Source organism: Lepisma saccharinum, chromosome 3, assembly GCF_977018435.1.
Source record: "Lepisma saccharinum chromosome 3, izLepSacc3.1, whole genome shotgun sequence".
In the NCBI taxonomy this organism is placed as follows: Eukaryota; Metazoa; Arthropoda; class Insecta; order Zygentoma; family Lepismatidae; genus Lepisma; species Lepisma saccharinum.
The window spans coordinates 110052410-110071299 of record NC_139231.1 but is presented as its reverse complement, the minus strand read 5'-3'; the positions used below and the strand labels follow the sequence as shown (position 1 = coordinate 110071299).

The window sequence follows — 18890 nt, the reverse complement described above, 5'->3', positions numbered from 1 at the left end:
TTGCTATTATGGTTGACGAAACTTGTGACATATCCATCCGTTGACAATCAATATTCTGCATTCGAACTGTGAATAAAAATTTTGATATTTTTGAGGAATTGATGGGCTTTTATGAGATTCCGAACACTGAGGCCAAAACTTAAAAAAGGGAGAGAGTGAGTAATTGATTAATTTATTTCAGTGATCAGAGCCCCTGGCAGTAAGTATCGTACGATGGCGAACAGGAAAGAGGGTAGTTTATAGCCAAGGCAGGAAAATAGTCAGTAGGGTTCATGGATATTATCAAAAGGAAGCAGAAAACAGTGGTCCCTTGGTAAGTGTGCACAAAGTGCAACAGAGTGTGTTGGAAGCTTCTGGAGTGAGTACGCGAACTGTGCAGCGTATTGTTAGGGAAGGCAAAGACAGTCTTGAGGCGTCGGGTTCCACGTCATTTGAATCACCGCGCAAACGAATCAAAAGGAACAGTATCACAAAGGCAATCGACGGTTGCGATAAAGATATAACAAGAAGAATTATCCTCGGGTATTATGTAATAAAGGGCGAATATCCAACGCTGAACAACACTGCATACACAAATAAGCTCTCAGTGGGGAGTTTCGTCGTTGTGGAGGATACTGAAGTATATGGGGTTAAAGTACAAAAAGAGCAACGACGGTAGACGATTTCTGATGGAGAGAGCCGATATAGTTACAGCCAGAGTAACGTTTTTGCGAAAAATGGATCTTCTAAAAAATAAGGAACCTTTGCCCTATATAGGTATTTCATTTAGATGAAACATACATACATCAGAATTACGCTCCAACGAAAATCTGGCAAAATAAAGAGGGTGCAGGGGGTTTAAAAGTGCCCGTGGGTAAAGGTGGGCGCATTATTGTTTGTCACGTAGGTTCCAGTCACACTGGTTTTCTACAGTAATGTAAATTAGTTTTCAGTGGTTTTTGCAGTTTTTAGATCCGCTTGACGAAAGGAACATCAAAGACGCAGTGATTGTAATGGACAATGCTATAGATACCATTCGGTACAGTTGGAAATAATTCCTACAACGTATACACTTGATATCGTACGCTTATCGGTATTCTACTGACCACAAGATGGGAATAATATGCATTCTCAGGCCATACGCGAACAATGGGACGTCTGTATTTCATGGTTCTTTCGATTTCAACTCACCTTTCCCGCTACTCTGACATGGCAACGCTGCAGTCTCTCTCTCTAACCGGCCTGTCTCGTTGCGCTGGATAGGTCGTTTCCCCGCTCTCCTAGGGCCTCTCCGATGGCGCAGTGGTAGCGTCGTCGCCTTGTAATCAAGGGGTCCCGGGTTCGATACCCGGTAGAGGCTCATAGTGGTTCGGATCCCACTTCAAACTGTAGGTCTAGTCCCGATTAGCCTTACTGTGCATAAAGTGGACTTAAAACACCAAAGCAACCAACCAACCCCGCTCTCCACTTCATCTGCCAGCTTCTAGAGCGCACGCCGTAACAACTGAAAAGAGCTATAGTAAATATAATCATTTTCATATGTACCTGGAAATTTATGTTAATGAAGGTTTCACCAACAAATGTCAATAAAAATGTATGTTCAAAGTGTATAAACAGAACATATAATTTGTGTGAAAAGAGAAAAACACGCTGTTTCATGCAACATTGTCATTCGTACAGGCAAGAGTTTCAATCTTCCATCGCTATTTCGTGCAGTTTGCAACTTCGCAACAAGTTTGAACATGCAGGCGCGCTCCCCAAGGGGAATGCTGGCGTAGGTATTGTTGTAGGCCTATCGTCTATCTATCAGCGAGTTCGAAATGGGCAAGGTGAAGGAACTTAGTTTCGATCTGAAGGATGTTATTATAAATTTGGCTCTTAGAGGTTATTCGTTAAGAAAAATTGGACAAACAGTCAATAAATCACACTCCACAGTTCAATACATATTAGTAAACAAATTTAGAGAGGAAGATTCCACACAGAATGTGCCGAGAAAACCAAAAGAGAGACGGTTGAATAAATGTTATGAAAGCTTTATTTTAAAAAGAGTGCGAGAAAACCCCCGACTAAGTGTTCCTCAGTTACGACCGTTAGTAGAAAATGTTGCTGGCAAGATGATGTCCGATCAAACTGTCCGACGTGCCTTGTGGAAGCATGGATATCATGGCAGAATACCACGAAAGAAAGAGCACATCCACAAGGACCAGGAATTTTGGGATAGTGCCATATGGTCAGACGAGTCCAAGATTTATATATACGGGTCAGATGGGCTAAATAGGGTCTGGAGAAAATCAAATGAAGACAATGATCACATTAACACAGTTCCAACAGTTAAACACGGTGGTGGGTCATTAATGATTTGGGGTTGTATGTCGTCCAAAGGTGTTGGTACCATCCAGTTTATTGATGGTATCATGGATGCATATGTCTATTTGGACATATTGAAGAACAATGTAAAACAGAGTGCCCAAAAAATGGACATGCCACCTATCTACAGATTCCAACAAGACAATGACAGTAAGCATAAGACGCGAGTTAACACGGATTGGCTAATATTGAATGTGCTCAAACTACTACAAACACCGGCTCAAAGTCCAGACTTAAATCCCATTGAGCATTTATGGGCAATTTTGAAGAGGCGAGTCCATAAAGCAGGCGTCAAGTCCATACAAGAGTTGAAATCTGTTGTGCAAGCCGAGTGGAATAAAATAAGCTCTGAAACATGTCGGAAACTGGTTAATTCTCTGAAGAACAGGTGCCAAGCAGTAATTAAAGCCAAAGGATACGCATCAAAGTACTAGAACTGTCAGTCAATTTGCTCTGAATATAATTTTTTATTTTTTATTATTAAGTGTACGAATAGAAAAGTTGTACAAGAAATGGCATGTTTCTCTTTCAGTTTCATTTAATTTATTATTGTCATTGGTTATACAGAATTTGGGTAAGATTTTATGTTCATAATGATATTAGTTATTGAACTGTAAAGAAACAATTTCAAAAGAGTGTATTTCCTTTCAGATATTAAAGCATTTTCTTTAAAAATCCGTGTGTACGAATAAGAATGTTACATACTGTATCTCATCAACTTTTCCAGGAGGTAGTCGAAAAAAAGACCACATTGGCTCAAGAGAAAACTGCATATAATGTGAGGCTTCGTAAGAAGAATCAAGTCACGAGAGAAAGAAAAGTCTCCTCCAGTGATGAAGAATCTACGAGTGACATCGCACAAGACGATGAGAACGCCCCTTGTGGTTTCTGTGGTATGAAGTAAGAAAGTGCAGCAAAAGGAGACGGGAGAGATCTGTGTTGGCTCTTTCGGCAGAAAGCAATTTACATGTGGAAAGTGCATCTAAAAATCACGACTGTGTTAGTGATCACAATAGCCCCAAACGTGATCGTAATAACCCCAAACTTTCCCAATAATCCGCACTGTGCAGCAGCTATTTTTTTATTCTTCTTATTATTATTATGTGTATGTACTTCATTTCAAAGGCCCAGTTCCTTATTTCCCGTAAAATGTGGACACTAATGCAATGTGTCAACCCATTATTGTTTAATAAATTTTAAATTTGTGACGGAAATTGAATTTTGAATCTGAAATGATCGAAATAGCCCCGGGCTACCCTATAACTAATATTTCACAGAGGTAAAAAAATGGTTGTATTTCATGTTCAGAATACTATCCAAACACCAAATTACACTGTAATTGCAATGTCGATTTTGATATAGTTAACAAATGATTGAAAAAGTATTTTCGACTCTGTCGAGAGCAATAGAAAAATGATATTAACGTGGTGAATGTAACATGGTTACATTTATTTAGTAATTACTGCAATTAGTTTTTAAAAAATGAGGCTCAAACACACTCAAATCAGACTTTACTTGTAGAAATAATAGTTCATTCACTAGCAGAGAAGGAGAGTAAGTAGGTAATGGGCCTAGCCTATTCCTATTCCTCATTAGGCATTGCAGGTATGAGTCCCTGATTACTGCAAATTGCATTCTGATTTGCCAGGAGATAAGTCAATGAGTCAAATCAGAAAGTGGTGGTAAACTGTTTTTAACATTTTGTTAAATACTGTAATACTCAGGGTTCGAAACTAGAGTTCGATATTTATGTGTCATTTGGCGACTAATACACAACATTCACGCACCAAAGCTGACGTCTTAGTCGCGAAATTGCGGTTCGATAGAAAAGAAAAGAACGTCAAGATGTCATATCTAGTGTTTTCTAAAAGTGTTGCGATTATTTGAACAGTAATTATTGAAAATGTACACCCGAGTCTATTGCAGGTGGTGAAGCTACAAGTATCGAAGGGTCGGGTGGGAATTAGTGTAAAATCTTCGATTGATCTAAAGATAACTCTTCTAATAATCATTTTTAATCACTTTTCTGGGAGGGAGGCTGGAAGAAGGACGGGCCGGGAGGGCGTGGCGCCGTTGGCCGCAGTGCTGTCAAAGAGGGGCTCGTGGACGGGGGTTTTTGTATCCAACCCTCGTAGAAGACATACGGGGGATACAACATATGCTCTTGTACTTGGGTAGGGTATACAATCTCTACCAGACGTCCTGGCAGTTTCGGCAAGGTGCTGGGCAACATATAGGTGGTACGAGATTTTAATATTTCCAAATTTCACGCGGATATCCCCCATTTTAACGTGATGAAATATGTGGGTAATTTCAAATTGTGTGGCGGTAGGAAGGGCAGTGTTGGCACAGGGATATATGTGGGAAGGGGGTACATAGATATTAGGAAACTAATTTAATATCTAATCTATGTACCATTTACGATTTTGATAATTACTCGATACATTAATTCGCAAAATCAATCAATCTTAGGTTTGTGTAATTACATTCATGGATTCTACTTTGATTATTTGGGTAGGAGGATGGGATATATCAATGTTAGGAATTTTGTAATTAGAATTAGAATTTGGCATCATTACGCATTAGAATTTTCTGTTTGTCTACTGCCGGCCTCCGTGAGGGAGTGGTTAGCACAGCGCGCTACGTTGCCAGATTTCTCGGGTTCGAATCACGGTCTAGACATGGGTGTTGTTTGTGAGTGTACCTTCATCAATTTCATCATATCGTAACTCATCCTCATCTTCGCGATTAGCCAAAAGTGACAGAAAAGCGAGTAAAATAAACGAAATCAATCTATTTGTCTAGTAAAGTGATAACAACAACTACATCTGCTACTTCGTCAGATAATTTTCTCTTAACTCGAGAACAACCATCAACATTTAGTATGATACTAATGTTCTGGGAGACAAATTCATCTCTACATCACCTGGCAACATTGTGTGCGTAATCTATCAACGATGTCAGTTTCACAGCAAAGGAAGAAAAGCGTGCTGCTTAGCAAGACACGAAATAAACATCAATTAAGTGCTAGTCAGACAAGGGAACTTATCGCTGTGTTAGACAGACCTGGTAAAAAACCAAGCATAAACCAACCCCCTTAAGTTCAGTCATAAAACTTCAATGCTACGCCTACAAAGGAACCAAGATAACTTCGTAATTAATGACCACAGTTGCGTTTGGGGGGAGAACGACGTACAACGACATCTAACGTCGTTTCGCCAAAACATTTCAACACGCCAGTCTTTCTTGCCAGTAGCAAGTGGGAAGGACTTCACAACACCGTTCTTGATACTGACACAGGAAAAGGAAGCTTTGCAATATTTGCCAAAAGACAGTTGTGCGACGATTGAATTGGGCGTTACAATGTTTTGTATTTGAGTGATTTCAGAAGCCGAGAAATGCTTCAAGCTTGACAAAGAGATGGCAGTGCTCTATTTATGTGCTCTGGTTTTCAGTGCCTTTTTTATAGTAGGAAATGCTACCAAAAGATCTTATTCTTACTGGGAAAATTTGGCTAAATTTCACGGGTAAGTAGCTTTCATGTATTTTTATTTTCGAAAAACTATGCAAATATTACCCTAAGATATTTTCGCAGGATCCGCTCCAGTGTCAATGTTGAATCGTGCTCAGAGTAATAATATATTTTATGTAGGCAGGCACGTATCTAGAAATATATTTCGTGGAAGTCCGAACCAAGTGATTCAATAACAATAATAATAATAATGTTTAAATTAAAATGATTATAATTATATTAAATTAAAATATTCATATTAATTAACATTATATTTTTATTACATGAAATGCGGTATAAGATAGTGACATAACAGTACGTATTCATTATCAAGTTCACCTACAAGTTAAGTTCCGTAATTTTTTTAAAAAAAAGAACTGCCCTGGCAAGGAAATTAATGTCAAATAGGTAAATAATTTAATATTTATTGAATATAAAAAAATAATGTCATGTCCAGTTGGCGAAAAGTAAATTTCTTGGTTATATTTTACGCATATTATTATAAGTAGTAATAAATCTTGCATAAGCCTTCCTTGGTACTGTCATTCAAAGCATGATTCCAATATGATCCTTGTCTTCCAATAAGTTCGACGGAAACAAATAATCCTCGATGAAACAAGAAGTACAGGGTGTACCAAAAGTCCCATTACCCCCCCCCCCCTTGAATTGTAGACAAACCTGCAAAATGTTATTTTAACAGCATGCGTATGATGAGAGGATGGTATACCATTAAATCAGACCAATGACCACTATTTACTCCAGAGGATCTGTGTGCACACCGCCGTTTTCATGGCACAGTATTATTTGCCTCCAGGTGCGATTTGAAAACCTCCGTAACATAAGATGTCAGATCTGGATTTCGGGATGGCCTTTTTAAGAGAATTCCTCAATGATGTGTTCAGAGACAAACTGATTGGACGAGGATCGCCAAATTTACCAGCACCTTTAAAATGGCCATCCCGAAGTCCAAATCTGACATCTTGTGATAATGCGCTATGGGGGCACATCAAACAGAAAGTCGCCCATAATCGTTATCAGACAACTGAGGAACTTCAAGAAGCTGTTCGCAGTGCGTTTGCTTCCTTCACGCCAGCCACGTTACGGAGGATTTCACATCGCACCTGGAGGCGAAAAATAATGTGCCGTGAAAATGGCGGTGTGCACACAGAGTAAATGGTGGCCATTGGTCTGATTTAATGGTATACCATCCTCTCATCATACGCATGCTGTTAAAATAACATTTTCCAGGTTTGTCTACAATTCAAAGAGGGGGGTAATGGGACTTTTGGTACACCCTGTATATGTTTCATCATTTATTTTTTGTTACTTTATTATTTCACTATTTTCATTATTTAATTTTAGTACTAAGTAAATCTTTCGGGGGGTCCGGATCCCCTGGACACCCCCTAAATACGTTCTTGTATCAATGCGGACTTTGTGTGAAGTTAAAGGTGTTTAGTTCGAAATGTTCATAGTTGAGCAGAAGAACGAGGGAAGTAGCTTGTCTAAAACTATGAATTTCCTCTACTGCCAATACCTCTAGCTCCAGGCTCTCACATAGCCTGAGATTCGATTCCCAAAATCTACCTTAAATTTTGTACGCTATGTAGCGAATAGCGATGGTATATTGTTGCGTAGCGGATGTTGTGCTCTGGCTTATTGACGTTTTTTATTTCAATGCATGACCACCACATTGTGGAAACAGGCTGAATGAAAATGATGATGCACAATTCCTATATTCATTATGCCGTTGGGTGTACCAATACCTCTGGAATTAAGTAAGTTAGTACCGTGCCCTTTATGGGTACTACAAGATACCTTGGAAAATATATATTTCCTGCAACCTGTCGACACCTGAATCCAGCGCACACACACAAAGCAAGAAGTATAATTCACACATGGGTATTTTAATAATCACCCCCTTCTTAAAAACTCCTGCCTACGCTAAGGCTAACGATAGAAAAGTTCAACTGCCCCCATGCCCTCCCAATCGCCGCCACTGGTTTTAACTTATTCAAATGATCCAGTTTTAAAAATAGAATTCTTCATGCATGATAGGTTATGCAAATGTTTAGATTGACACTACGTGAGAACTCAGAGGAGACTGTGGAAGGGAATTTATTATCTGTGATCATCAGATTTCCTGATCGATCACAGTGACGTACTTTCAACCTCATTTTGGGATGATATTTTTAATGTAACAATTAAAGTGTTTAAAGTAACAAGATTGCAGAGGACAGTCATAATAAATGGGCAGCTCCTCATAAAATATTTACTTCAGCTGGTAAAGTTTCTTTTCTCTCTCTAGTTTCTTCGAGTGGGCTCAAGTACATACAGTAAACGCCATTAAGTATTGCCCAGCTCGTTGAGTGGTCGCACCACTTAAGGTTTCGGCATTGAATCTTAGTCTGTACACGTGCATGTCTTTTCCAGTGTCCATTCGTCAACACTCATCATTAAGGCCCGAAACTTTATGTCCTATAAAACCGTTGAGTTTGAGCAATTTTTACACCGAAAGTACCCCTGGGGGCATTGGTGCATGTACATTACAAAAATACAACATGTTGACATCGCACATAATATATATCAATACATCAATTTGGCAAAAAAAAAATTATAATAATATGACATAAATAATAGTAAAACACACAATGACAAATTATTTGTTGAACTAGTGCTGTAAAAGTACATGTTATATAGTGTATACAATCTAAATTTATTTTATAAAGTTAGTTAATTCTTGAAATTCTTGAACTGAATATAATGTGTATTCCAATAACAATTTTTTCACTTTACTTTTAAAGATTGTGGTTCTCTCAAAATTTTTGTAACTTTTTGGTAATATATTGTATAACTGGATGCCTGAGTAAAAAGGTCCTGTTTGGTATGCAGTTAGCCGCACTTTGGGAATGTGAAAGTAATCTTTTTGTCTGGTATTGTAATCGTGAGTGTGTATGTTCCTTGGATAGTTCGATTTTGTTTCGTGTATGAAAGTAAGTGTTTCAAGTATGTACAAACTTGGAAGTGTTAATATACGTAATTTTTTGAAAAGCGGTTTACATGTATCAGTTTTATGTGCATTTGAAAAAAATACGCAATGCTCTTTTTTGAATTTTAAAAATCCTCTGCGATTGAGCCGAGTTTCCCCAAAATTGGATACCATATTTCAAAATACTTTCGAAGTTTGAGAAATAGATATTTAGCAAACATACTGTATTGAAACTATTTTTTAAGGTTCTTAATTGGTAACATACGGTGTTTAGATTCTTGCATAAATGATCTATGTGAACTTTCCAGTTTAGACACTCGTCTATAAATATTCCAAGAAATTTTGTATTGTTAGTAGCTGTTATAACGGCATGCCCTACTGTGAAATTATATTGCTTAATAGAAGAGTTTTTGGCTCTAGATACACCAAATTTTATTATATTAGTTTTTTCGTAGTTCATAGAAAGTTTGTTTGCTGAAAACCAGCTTTGTAGTTCAGTAAGAGCTTCTTCCGTTTTTTGAATTAAAGTTACATCGTTAACAGAATCTACCAAAGCCGTAGTATCATCAGCGAAAAGAGTAATTTGGGCGGTATCAACATTTGCTGGAAGGTCATTTATGAACAATAAAAACAATAGGGGTCCTAGTATCGATCCTTGGAGGATTCCAATAACCACATCTTTCAATTCGGAGTAATATGTTGTTTGCGTCCCATTATTGGATAAGCTATTTATTGCAACGCTCTGTTTTCTATTCGATAAATAGGATTCTATTAATTTGTTTGATAGACCGCGGATTCCGTAGTATTTTAATTTCTCTAGTAGCAAGTGATGATTCACACAGTCAAACGCTTTTGATAAATCACAAAAAATTGCAACAACAGAATACGTTTTGTTTATGGCGGAAAGAATATTATCAATTACATCAGAAATGGCATTTTTTGTTGTTTTCGATTTCACAAACCCATTTTGTTGCTTTATGAGTATCTTTTTATCTTCTGCATACTTTATTATCCTATTATAGATTAATTTTTCGAAAATTTTTGAAAAAATTGACAATAAGGAAATTGGTCTGTAGTTTTCAATTTTTGTTTTATTTCCTTTCTTATACAAGGGTATTACTTTTGATATTTTTAGACAATCTGGGAAGCTGTAATTATGTCACATAAATTCGAAAATATGTCATGAAAAATTACAAATATATCAGAAAAATGCAGAAATATTCCCAGTAAAGACAAAAATATTCACAACAGTACTCTCGAATTTCTCCCATACCCAATAGAATAGAGTAGGGGCTGTAATGTACCGAATGTTTTTTTTTTACTTTTGACTGATTTTTGTGAAAAGCGAAAGAGGCAAATAAATGAGAACGAAACTGCAACTTCCCGTGCAACAATGAGAGAAAACATTTTTCCTCAATAATGTTTGAATTGTCGACGGGATAAGAAAAAGTGGGGTATTATTGTTCTGTACTAAGAAAAGACGGCACCTTTCTTCCTCCGTGATTTCCATATTTTGCCATCGAGTTGTGCTAAAGCTAGGAAGAAAAAATTATGAAATAACCGATTATGTGCGAGAGAATTACGAAATTAACAGAAATATGTCTTATTACCAGAGCTAGGAATTTTAGGTGCAAAAATTTGCCAATAAAGGTGAGTAGTGTAATTGATGATATAACCATTTCGAGAAAGTATGAACCCCCCTCAGGCAGATTTGGCTACACTTAAAACTAGCTCAACATGCCCATATGAGCTTTTTGCTCAAGTGTGGAACCCTGTCTAATCCAAGATTTTTGTAAAAATGCCCTCGGGAATTTCCCGTGAAAGTATGACCCCCCCTCAGATTGATTTGCCTACACTTATAAAATGCACTTCTGTGAGATTGTTGTCCATAATCCTGTCAAAAATATGCCCCTCTTGATATTTTTTTTGGCCACACTTAAAACTAAGCCAAACGTATTAACACCCCCCCACACACACACACACCCACACACACACACACACACACACACACACACACACACACATATTGACCCTGATCTTGACCCTGACGTTGACGTTGACCCTGACGTTGACCTTGACCACACCCACCCACATACACACCTACACCCACCCACACCCACCCTCATACACACCCACACACACCTACACCCACCCACACCCACCCTCATACCCACCCACACCCACCCTCATACACACCCATACACACCCACATCCACCCACCCCCACACCTACCCACACCCACATACACACCCACACCCACCTACATACACACCCACACACACCCACACCCACCCACACATATTTACTTCCGGTCTACTTGTGGCCTATTTCTGGTTTATTTATATTGCATCATGTTTTGCAACAAATTATTACCCAATATTATGCAATAAATTATTAGGGATGTGTTGTTTTCTGATTGGATGGTTATGACATAATGTGATGATGTGTTATATTCTGATTGGCTTATTGTTTCAGATGTTTTCAATGCGGTCTGTGCTTAGGCTATATAAAGAGATTTTGCATTGCATATCACCCAGTATTGTGAGAGTTGTTGAAGAGTAAGGTTGTGTTGTTGCAGTGCTGCTCATATTTTTTAAACACAAAAATATTGCAGATTTGTATAAATTGAATTACAAATCTATTTGATTTAATATACAGAATTTTTTACAACCTGTCATAGGTTTATTAAGTATAGAGTTTTGATTTGAACCCCAAGAAATTTTATATAAATACCAAAGCCAAAAATATTAACACACATATACACACACACACACACACACACACACACACACACAAATCACACTACTGAACCCAACTGATATTTTTTATTAAGCATAGAATTTTGATTTGAACCCCAAGAAATTTTATATAATAAACCAACAACAAAAATATCAAAGCCAAACATATTTACACACTAAGTATATACACTAGGTATACAAAACACACTGCTGAACCCAACTGATATTTTTTATTAAGTATAGAATTTTGATTTGAACCCCAAGAAATTTTATATAATAAACCAACAACAAAAATATCAAAGCCAAACATATTTACACACTAAGTATATACACTAGGTATACAAAACACACTGCTGAACCCAACTGATATTTTTTATTAAGTATAGAATTTTGATTTGAACCCGAATAAATCTTATATAATAAACCAACAACAAAAATGCCAAATCAAAAACATTGTAATCAATGCAAAAAAAAATATATCCAGCCCCAATTGGGCTAAGCATCAAAAGATTTGTAATCCAGACAAATACAGAACTCCCACAAAAATATGCCCTAAATGCCATAGAAAATATAGCATGGAATATTTCACATATAAACATAAAGATACTTGCTCTGCACAGTCATCAACATTGCCCCCACAACCATCTACATCTGGTCTGAAAAGGAAGCATGAAACACCTGTTAATGCTAGAGCAGCAAAGCAGCCACGCTATGCACCCATCCATAGCAGTTTTGCTGGCCAACTTAGGGATTACCGTTTTGTATCAGAGCCAAGATGTGACATTAAGAATTTTTTGAACAGTAAAAATCCTGATGTGCAGGCAATTCTAAATGCACAAAATGGCTCTTATAAGCTGTCCCTCAAATTGTTTACACAATATAAGAAATCAAATGGCACAAAATTTACACAGCCCCACATAACAGAAACTGTAGCTGTATATTCAAATACAAATTCAGACAAAATAATAAGCAGTTTGATAGACCAATTGAATATTAAACACTCTGAATTTGCAGCAAAAGAGTCTGGATGGAGCCTATGCGGATCTCCACACAAGTTATATGTTAATATTTCTGAATTCAGCCCATTACAAGGATCTACATATTTGCCATTACCTGCCAATATTAAAAACAAACAAGCCGTGGTTAATATAAAAAAAATAATGATGAGAAATGCTTTTTGTGGTGTATTTTAGCTGCTTTGTATCCAGTTTTAAGGCATCCTGAGAGAATAAGTTATTATAAACAGCATGAACATGATTTTGATGAAGCAATGGAGGGTTTAGAATATCCAATGTCTGTTCAGAATATTGATAAATTTGAAAAAAAGGCCAGGCATATCAATGGCAAACAATTATCTATTAATGTATTTATTTGTTCTACTGGCCGTGGCAATTGCTTGATAGAACCTCTCAGAATCAGTACATTTGATGATGATTCTGCTGTTCCGATTGATCTGCTCTTAATTGAAGGGGATGATACATACCATTATACTCTGATACACAGTCTTGAAGCTTTAGTCAGAACACAACTAGACAAATTTAATAGAATATTTAAGTTGTGCAGAAGATGTTTAACTGTATTTGATGGTCAAAAAATGGTGAATGGGGTTCGGGAAGAGAATGCAGAAATTGCTAAAAACAAGTTAATTGAGCATCTGAAATACTGTGGGAACCATAAACCTGTTCATATGGTGATGCCAATGACAAGTGAAAATGCCAAATTCAAAAAATTTGAAGCCTTGTTGGAACACCCAGCATATATAGTCTGTGATTTTGAATCAAACCTCAAACCTCTTGCATTCTGCAATCCAGATCCTGATGAATCTTCAAGTACATCATACCAGCTACATGAACCTTCCAGCTTTTGTTATATAATTATAAGGGATGGTGCAGCTAGTGAGCCACACTTATACATGGGACCAAATGCCATCAAAGAATTTGCACATAGAATAGAAAATGAGTGCCATGACATAGCATCTAATATCTTATTAAAATCAAAACCCATGTTGCCTTTAACAGAGGATCAGATTGAAGATTTCAACAATGCAGAAAAATGCCCGGTATGTGATTCCGAATTTTCAGATACAAATATCAAGGTACATCACCATTCTCATACAGATGGTAAATTCTTAATGGCTCTGTGTAATAGTTGTAATATTAAGATCCAGAGACCAAAATTTGTCCCTATATTTTGCCATGGTGCATCTAATTATGATTTCCATCATTTGATCAGGTACGAGGGGTTTGAGAAGCAGAATTTAAATATTTTAGCAGAAAATGATGAAAAATATATAGCTATTAGCAAAATAATTAAAGTTAATGGTGTTCCTATTCACTTAAGATTTCTTGATTCATACAGAATTCTGTCTGCTAGCCTGGCTACACTGGCCACTCAATTATCTGATGATCAATTCAAAATCACATGTGCCATGTTTCCAAATCAGGACCTGAAATTAATTAGGCGGAAGGGTGTATATCCATATGATTATGTTACAGATTTTTCTAAATTTGATGAGTGTTCTCTGCCACCACAACAAGAGTTTTACAGCAAAATCAGAGGATCTGGAATCACTGATGATGATTATCACCATGCCCAGTTGATGTGGAACAATTTAAAATGCCAGACATTTGGTGATTATCACAATGCATATTTAAAACTTGATGTGACCCTCTTAGCTGATATACTTCAGGCATTCAGAAAATCTTCCATGAAAAATTATAAACTAGATCCAATGTATTTTTACAGTGCTCCGGGCCTAGCATGGTCTGCAATGTTTTTAAACACTAAAATGCAATTGGATCTGATCCAGGATCAAGACATGTATCTGTTTATGGAGCAATGTATAAGAGGAGGCATGGTGCAATGCTCTCAGAGATATGCCAGAGCTAATAACAAATATATTCCTGATTATGATCCAGCACTGCCATCAAATTATATACTGTATGTGGATGCAAACAGCCTGTATGGTTATGCCATGATGGATAAACTGCCATATGCAGGGCTTGAGTGGGTTGAAGATTTCAATATTGAAGATCTTAAGAATTTTGATGACAGTGACTATGGCCTCTTCTTAGAGGTTGATCTGACAATTCCTGATGATTTACACAACACATTTTCTGATCTGCCCCCAATTCCCGAGGTTCAGTGCTCACCTGGCTCTAAACAGAAGAAATTGATGATGACACTGGAGCCAAAACAGGGTTATGTCATATATTACAAAAACCTCCAGTTCCTGATGCATCATGGTGTTCAAGTGACCAAAATTGGCAAAGTTTTGAGGTTCAGGCACTCAAGATGGTTGAAACCATATATTGATACAAACACAGAGCTTCGAACATCTGCAATGAGCCAATTTGATAAGGCCTTGTTTAAATTGATGGTCAATTCTGTATATGGCAAAACTATTGAAAATGTCAGAAAACATACTGATGTTAAAATAATTACTGACCCCAGCCGGAGCAAAAAATTGATAGCAAAACCCAACTTCAATTATAGAAGAATTTATGATGAAAATATGGCACTTTTTAATATGAAAAAAACAAAGATTAAGTTTGATAAGCCTATTTATGTAGGGACTGTGATATTGGAATTGGCCAAATTACACATGTTAAAATTGTATTATGATGTGTTGAAGCCTTTTTATAAGGATCGTGAAAAACTGATGTACATGGACACAGATAGTTTTGTTCTTGATATTCAGACAGAAGATGTTTATCAAGATATGTCCCAGCCTGAATTGTTTAAATACTTTGATACCAGTGAACATGCAGAGATTCAACACCACAACAAAAAGGTGCCTGGCAAGTTAAAAGATGAGACACTTGGTGATGTTATTGTGGCATTTGCTGGGTTAAGTGCCAAGATGTACAGTTTTGAAACATGTAGTGGTGTTGTTGCCAAAAAAGCCAAGGGCATTGGCAGAGTAACTGTGGAAAAAGAGCTCCAATTTGAAGATTATAAAAATTGTCTCAAATTCCAGAGTTTAATCAGAACATCAGAATCCAGAATTCAGAGTGTGGATCACTTGCTGACTAGCAATATTGTAAGAAAAGTGGCTCTGGACCCACATGATGATAAGAGATGCATTTTATCATGTGGCATACATACTCTACCATGGGGTAATTGTTATTTGAAAAATGGCAATCAATGCCCAATTACAGAGCATGATTTGAAATAAATAAACATGCCTATGAACTTATTTGGGTTCAAAAAACAAGGTATTATGGACCTGCCAACACCATCACCCTCTTCTGATATAATATCTAAACTGAGTGGTTTATTAATTATTCATCTGAACAGCATACTTACAGATGTTGATGATGAAACAGGTAAAATATTGTACATATTTAACAATAATTTAAATCATTACCAATTACCTGTAGGTGGTCAATTGCAATTTATTACAACCCCTGAGGGTAATGTCAAGATTTCAATAGGGAAAAATATTTACAGAATTAAGCACTCAAACATGGTTTCTGGCACTGTTTATACTGTTTCTGCTGGTGACTGCTTATCGTATCGTACCCAAGGTATTGGGTAGGATGTATAAATTCTTAGCATAGTAGGAAACAGAGATAGGAATGCTGAATAAGGAATCAGGCAAAGGTCGGGTGATTGACTTGGAAGTCGTATGTGGCATGAGTGTTGGAATTGTCAGGAGGTGTGATCAGTTGGCGAGAATAGGAGAGAGAGTAAGGTCTGCGGATTGTGAGAGAGGAGCAAAGTGGAGAACGATTATGGTGTGTGATAGATTCGATGTCTGACAGGGAGGTCAGACAAGTGATAGTTGAGAGGACAAGCTAGGAACAATCTCCATATATTTGTAAGGCAAGTAATATCCTTTCTTTAACCAATCCATATCGGTTCAGTCATGGAGAGTATGAAACCCATATTTAATCTAAGCTAATTTCTATCGCCATTCCTTTAATAGGTAACCTCTTGCATTTATCACGTTCAGGCCAAGCGAGTGATAACCATCTAAGAGATGAATGACGAATAGCTACATCACCCAATTAAATCTAGAGGTTCTTGGTTCGATCCCAAACGCAGCATGGGAGTTGCGTTACGTGGTGGAGATTAGCGGGCCTTTTCATCTTTTCAGAAATGAAAAGAAATTGTTAACCTATTTAGAATTCAACCCCACCCCAAATTGCGTTACGTGGTGGAGTCTGCTTAGGGCTTCTCATCCATTTTTTTTTGCAAATGCGATGCGAAAACACTGCAGTACGTGAAATCCTGCGATTTTCATCTATTTCATCCCGAAATATGATGAAAATAATAGAGCCTTCTAGCTTTTCAAATTAAGTACGGGAGATATGGCGCCGGAATTTTCACTTGTTAGCGCTTCACGTTGTGTTAATAATCAATTATTACCAAATATCAAGAAAAGAAAGCAAAAGGTAGGCCTAGCAATATGCTACGCGGTAAGGCACAAATAAATAAGAGTAGAGTTTCAACTAGGTTATTCGGCGATTGGCTTGTGAAAAGATGAGAATTAACATTAGGATGTTGCATAAAGGTTGGTTAAATATTTTAAAGATGTGTTCGGTACTGTCGTCACTCTGTTACGCGATTGTTGAACCTAACTTATCAAATTTCGGGGAGAGTAAACAATTGAATTGCTAATAATGTCCTGTCAAAGCCACGGGGGGATGAGAAAAGAAAACAAGCAACTTAGTGCTAATTTTAAGCTAATCAAGCATTTTTCCTGCGCATAGGCTAATCATAGAATCATGGCGCAATCTAGATTTATCCACCCCAACATTCTCGAAACTATCCAGTTTCAAGGTAACATTCACGAGGATGTATTAAAATTCATTGACAAATTTGAAAGTTTAGCTATTCTTAATGAGTGGAATGACTTAAAGAAAAGGCAAATGCTACCGGCATTTTTTAGTAATTCAGCATTGAAATGGTTCAATAGTTGGAGTCGAACTCAGGAAGCACAGGATATAGATTTTGTAACTTTAAAAACTAAAATTGTGGAAGAATTTACGGAACCGGGGGACATTTTTCAATTAGAAGAACAAATCAGATTACGCTTCCATCAGGAAAATGAACCTGTTTCAAAATATGTGAGAGAAAAACAGTTATTGTTATTAAAATTAGATCCTGCCATGGACATTAGTGAGCAAATTAAGCAAATAAGCGGGGGGTTACAACCTAACTTTATGAAAGAAGTTTATAACAGGGAATATGATTCAGTGCATGAAATGTTACGAGACCTTAAACATGTTGAACAATTCAAATATCTTGTGCAAAAACGTAAAATTCTAGAAACTGAATGTGAGACAATGAAAGCTCTGTCGTGTTCTGAATCGAGTCGAGCCTACATGCCGACTCAGCAAGCTATCCCGTTGCAGCGCACGGTCAATGATCATGTTGACATAAGTTATTCTCAGGCTAATCGGGAGATCGAGGAAAGATTAAATGCACTACAACAAGACCTTGATCAATTACAGTCGAACACGGGACTCCAGTCTCATGAGTCAGATTTAGTTTTGCAATTTCAGAATCTTGAGGCTAAAGTAAATGCACTTGCAGAACATCGGAAAAAACATTCATTCACTGAGTCATCATTCTCATATCCACTTAGAGAAAATGTTCCTAGAAATAGAAACAATAGAATAACCTATTATAATAATAGTAACACTAGAGCCCACACACAGTGGCAGAATAGAAATATTTGGCATAACAACCACAATAATAATCTCGACACACAGTCGCAACGTTCGCCTAGGGGGCGATGGCGCAATGGCGGTAACCCTCGATTTCAGCGTTCGCACTTTTCATCTTCATCTCCGCGAACATTTTTGGAGCAACAACAGGGGCGCGAAGATCCAAATAACCATACTAATCAGGTTGTTAATGCAAATTACTCTACTTTTCGTAAGAACAGAAGCAATTTTAAACGAATAAGACCTGCATATGACGGGGACCTAGGTGCAAGACCTACGGGGAAAACTCTAACGGTCTCTACTTTTCCTTCTGAAGATCTGATTTACATCAATGTGAAAGTAGATGGGGAAATTCGACAGTTCATCCTGGATAGTGGAAGTCAAATTTCGGTTACGGGAGATAAGAACATACCAGTCAATGCCAAGCGATTTAACATAAATACTGCGATTAGAGGGGTCACTAATAGTCAACTAACGATTAAGGAAATTGTGTTACTACCATTCTCTATACATAACCAAACATTTGTTCATCCATTTAGAATCGTTAAGGATTTTAATCAAATTACTATATTAGGAAATGATTTCTTGAAGGGACAAAAGGCTAAGTTAGATTTTGAGGAAAATAAGCT

At 37.2% G+C, this 18890-nt stretch overlaps 1 protein-coding gene across 2 annotated transcripts in view; it reads left to right on the top strand.

Annotated features, from left to right (window-relative positions):
* Positions 1–5540: 5540 nt before the first annotated feature.
* LOC145985955 (transforming growth factor-beta-induced protein ig-h3-like) overlaps positions 5541–18890 on the top strand; it is an 81658-nt gene continuing 68308 nt past the window's right edge. Inside the window, exon 1 of one of the 2 annotated variants that reach the window (XM_083120099.1) lies at positions 5541–5873. Coding sequence is in view for 1 of the 2 variants with exons in the window: in XM_083120098.1 (XP_082976224.1) it covers positions 5767–5873 (107 nt within the window). In the remaining variant the exon portion in view is untranslated. The remainder of the gene's footprint in view (positions 5874–18890) is intronic. The other variant, XM_083120098.1, reaches the window with a different exon arrangement.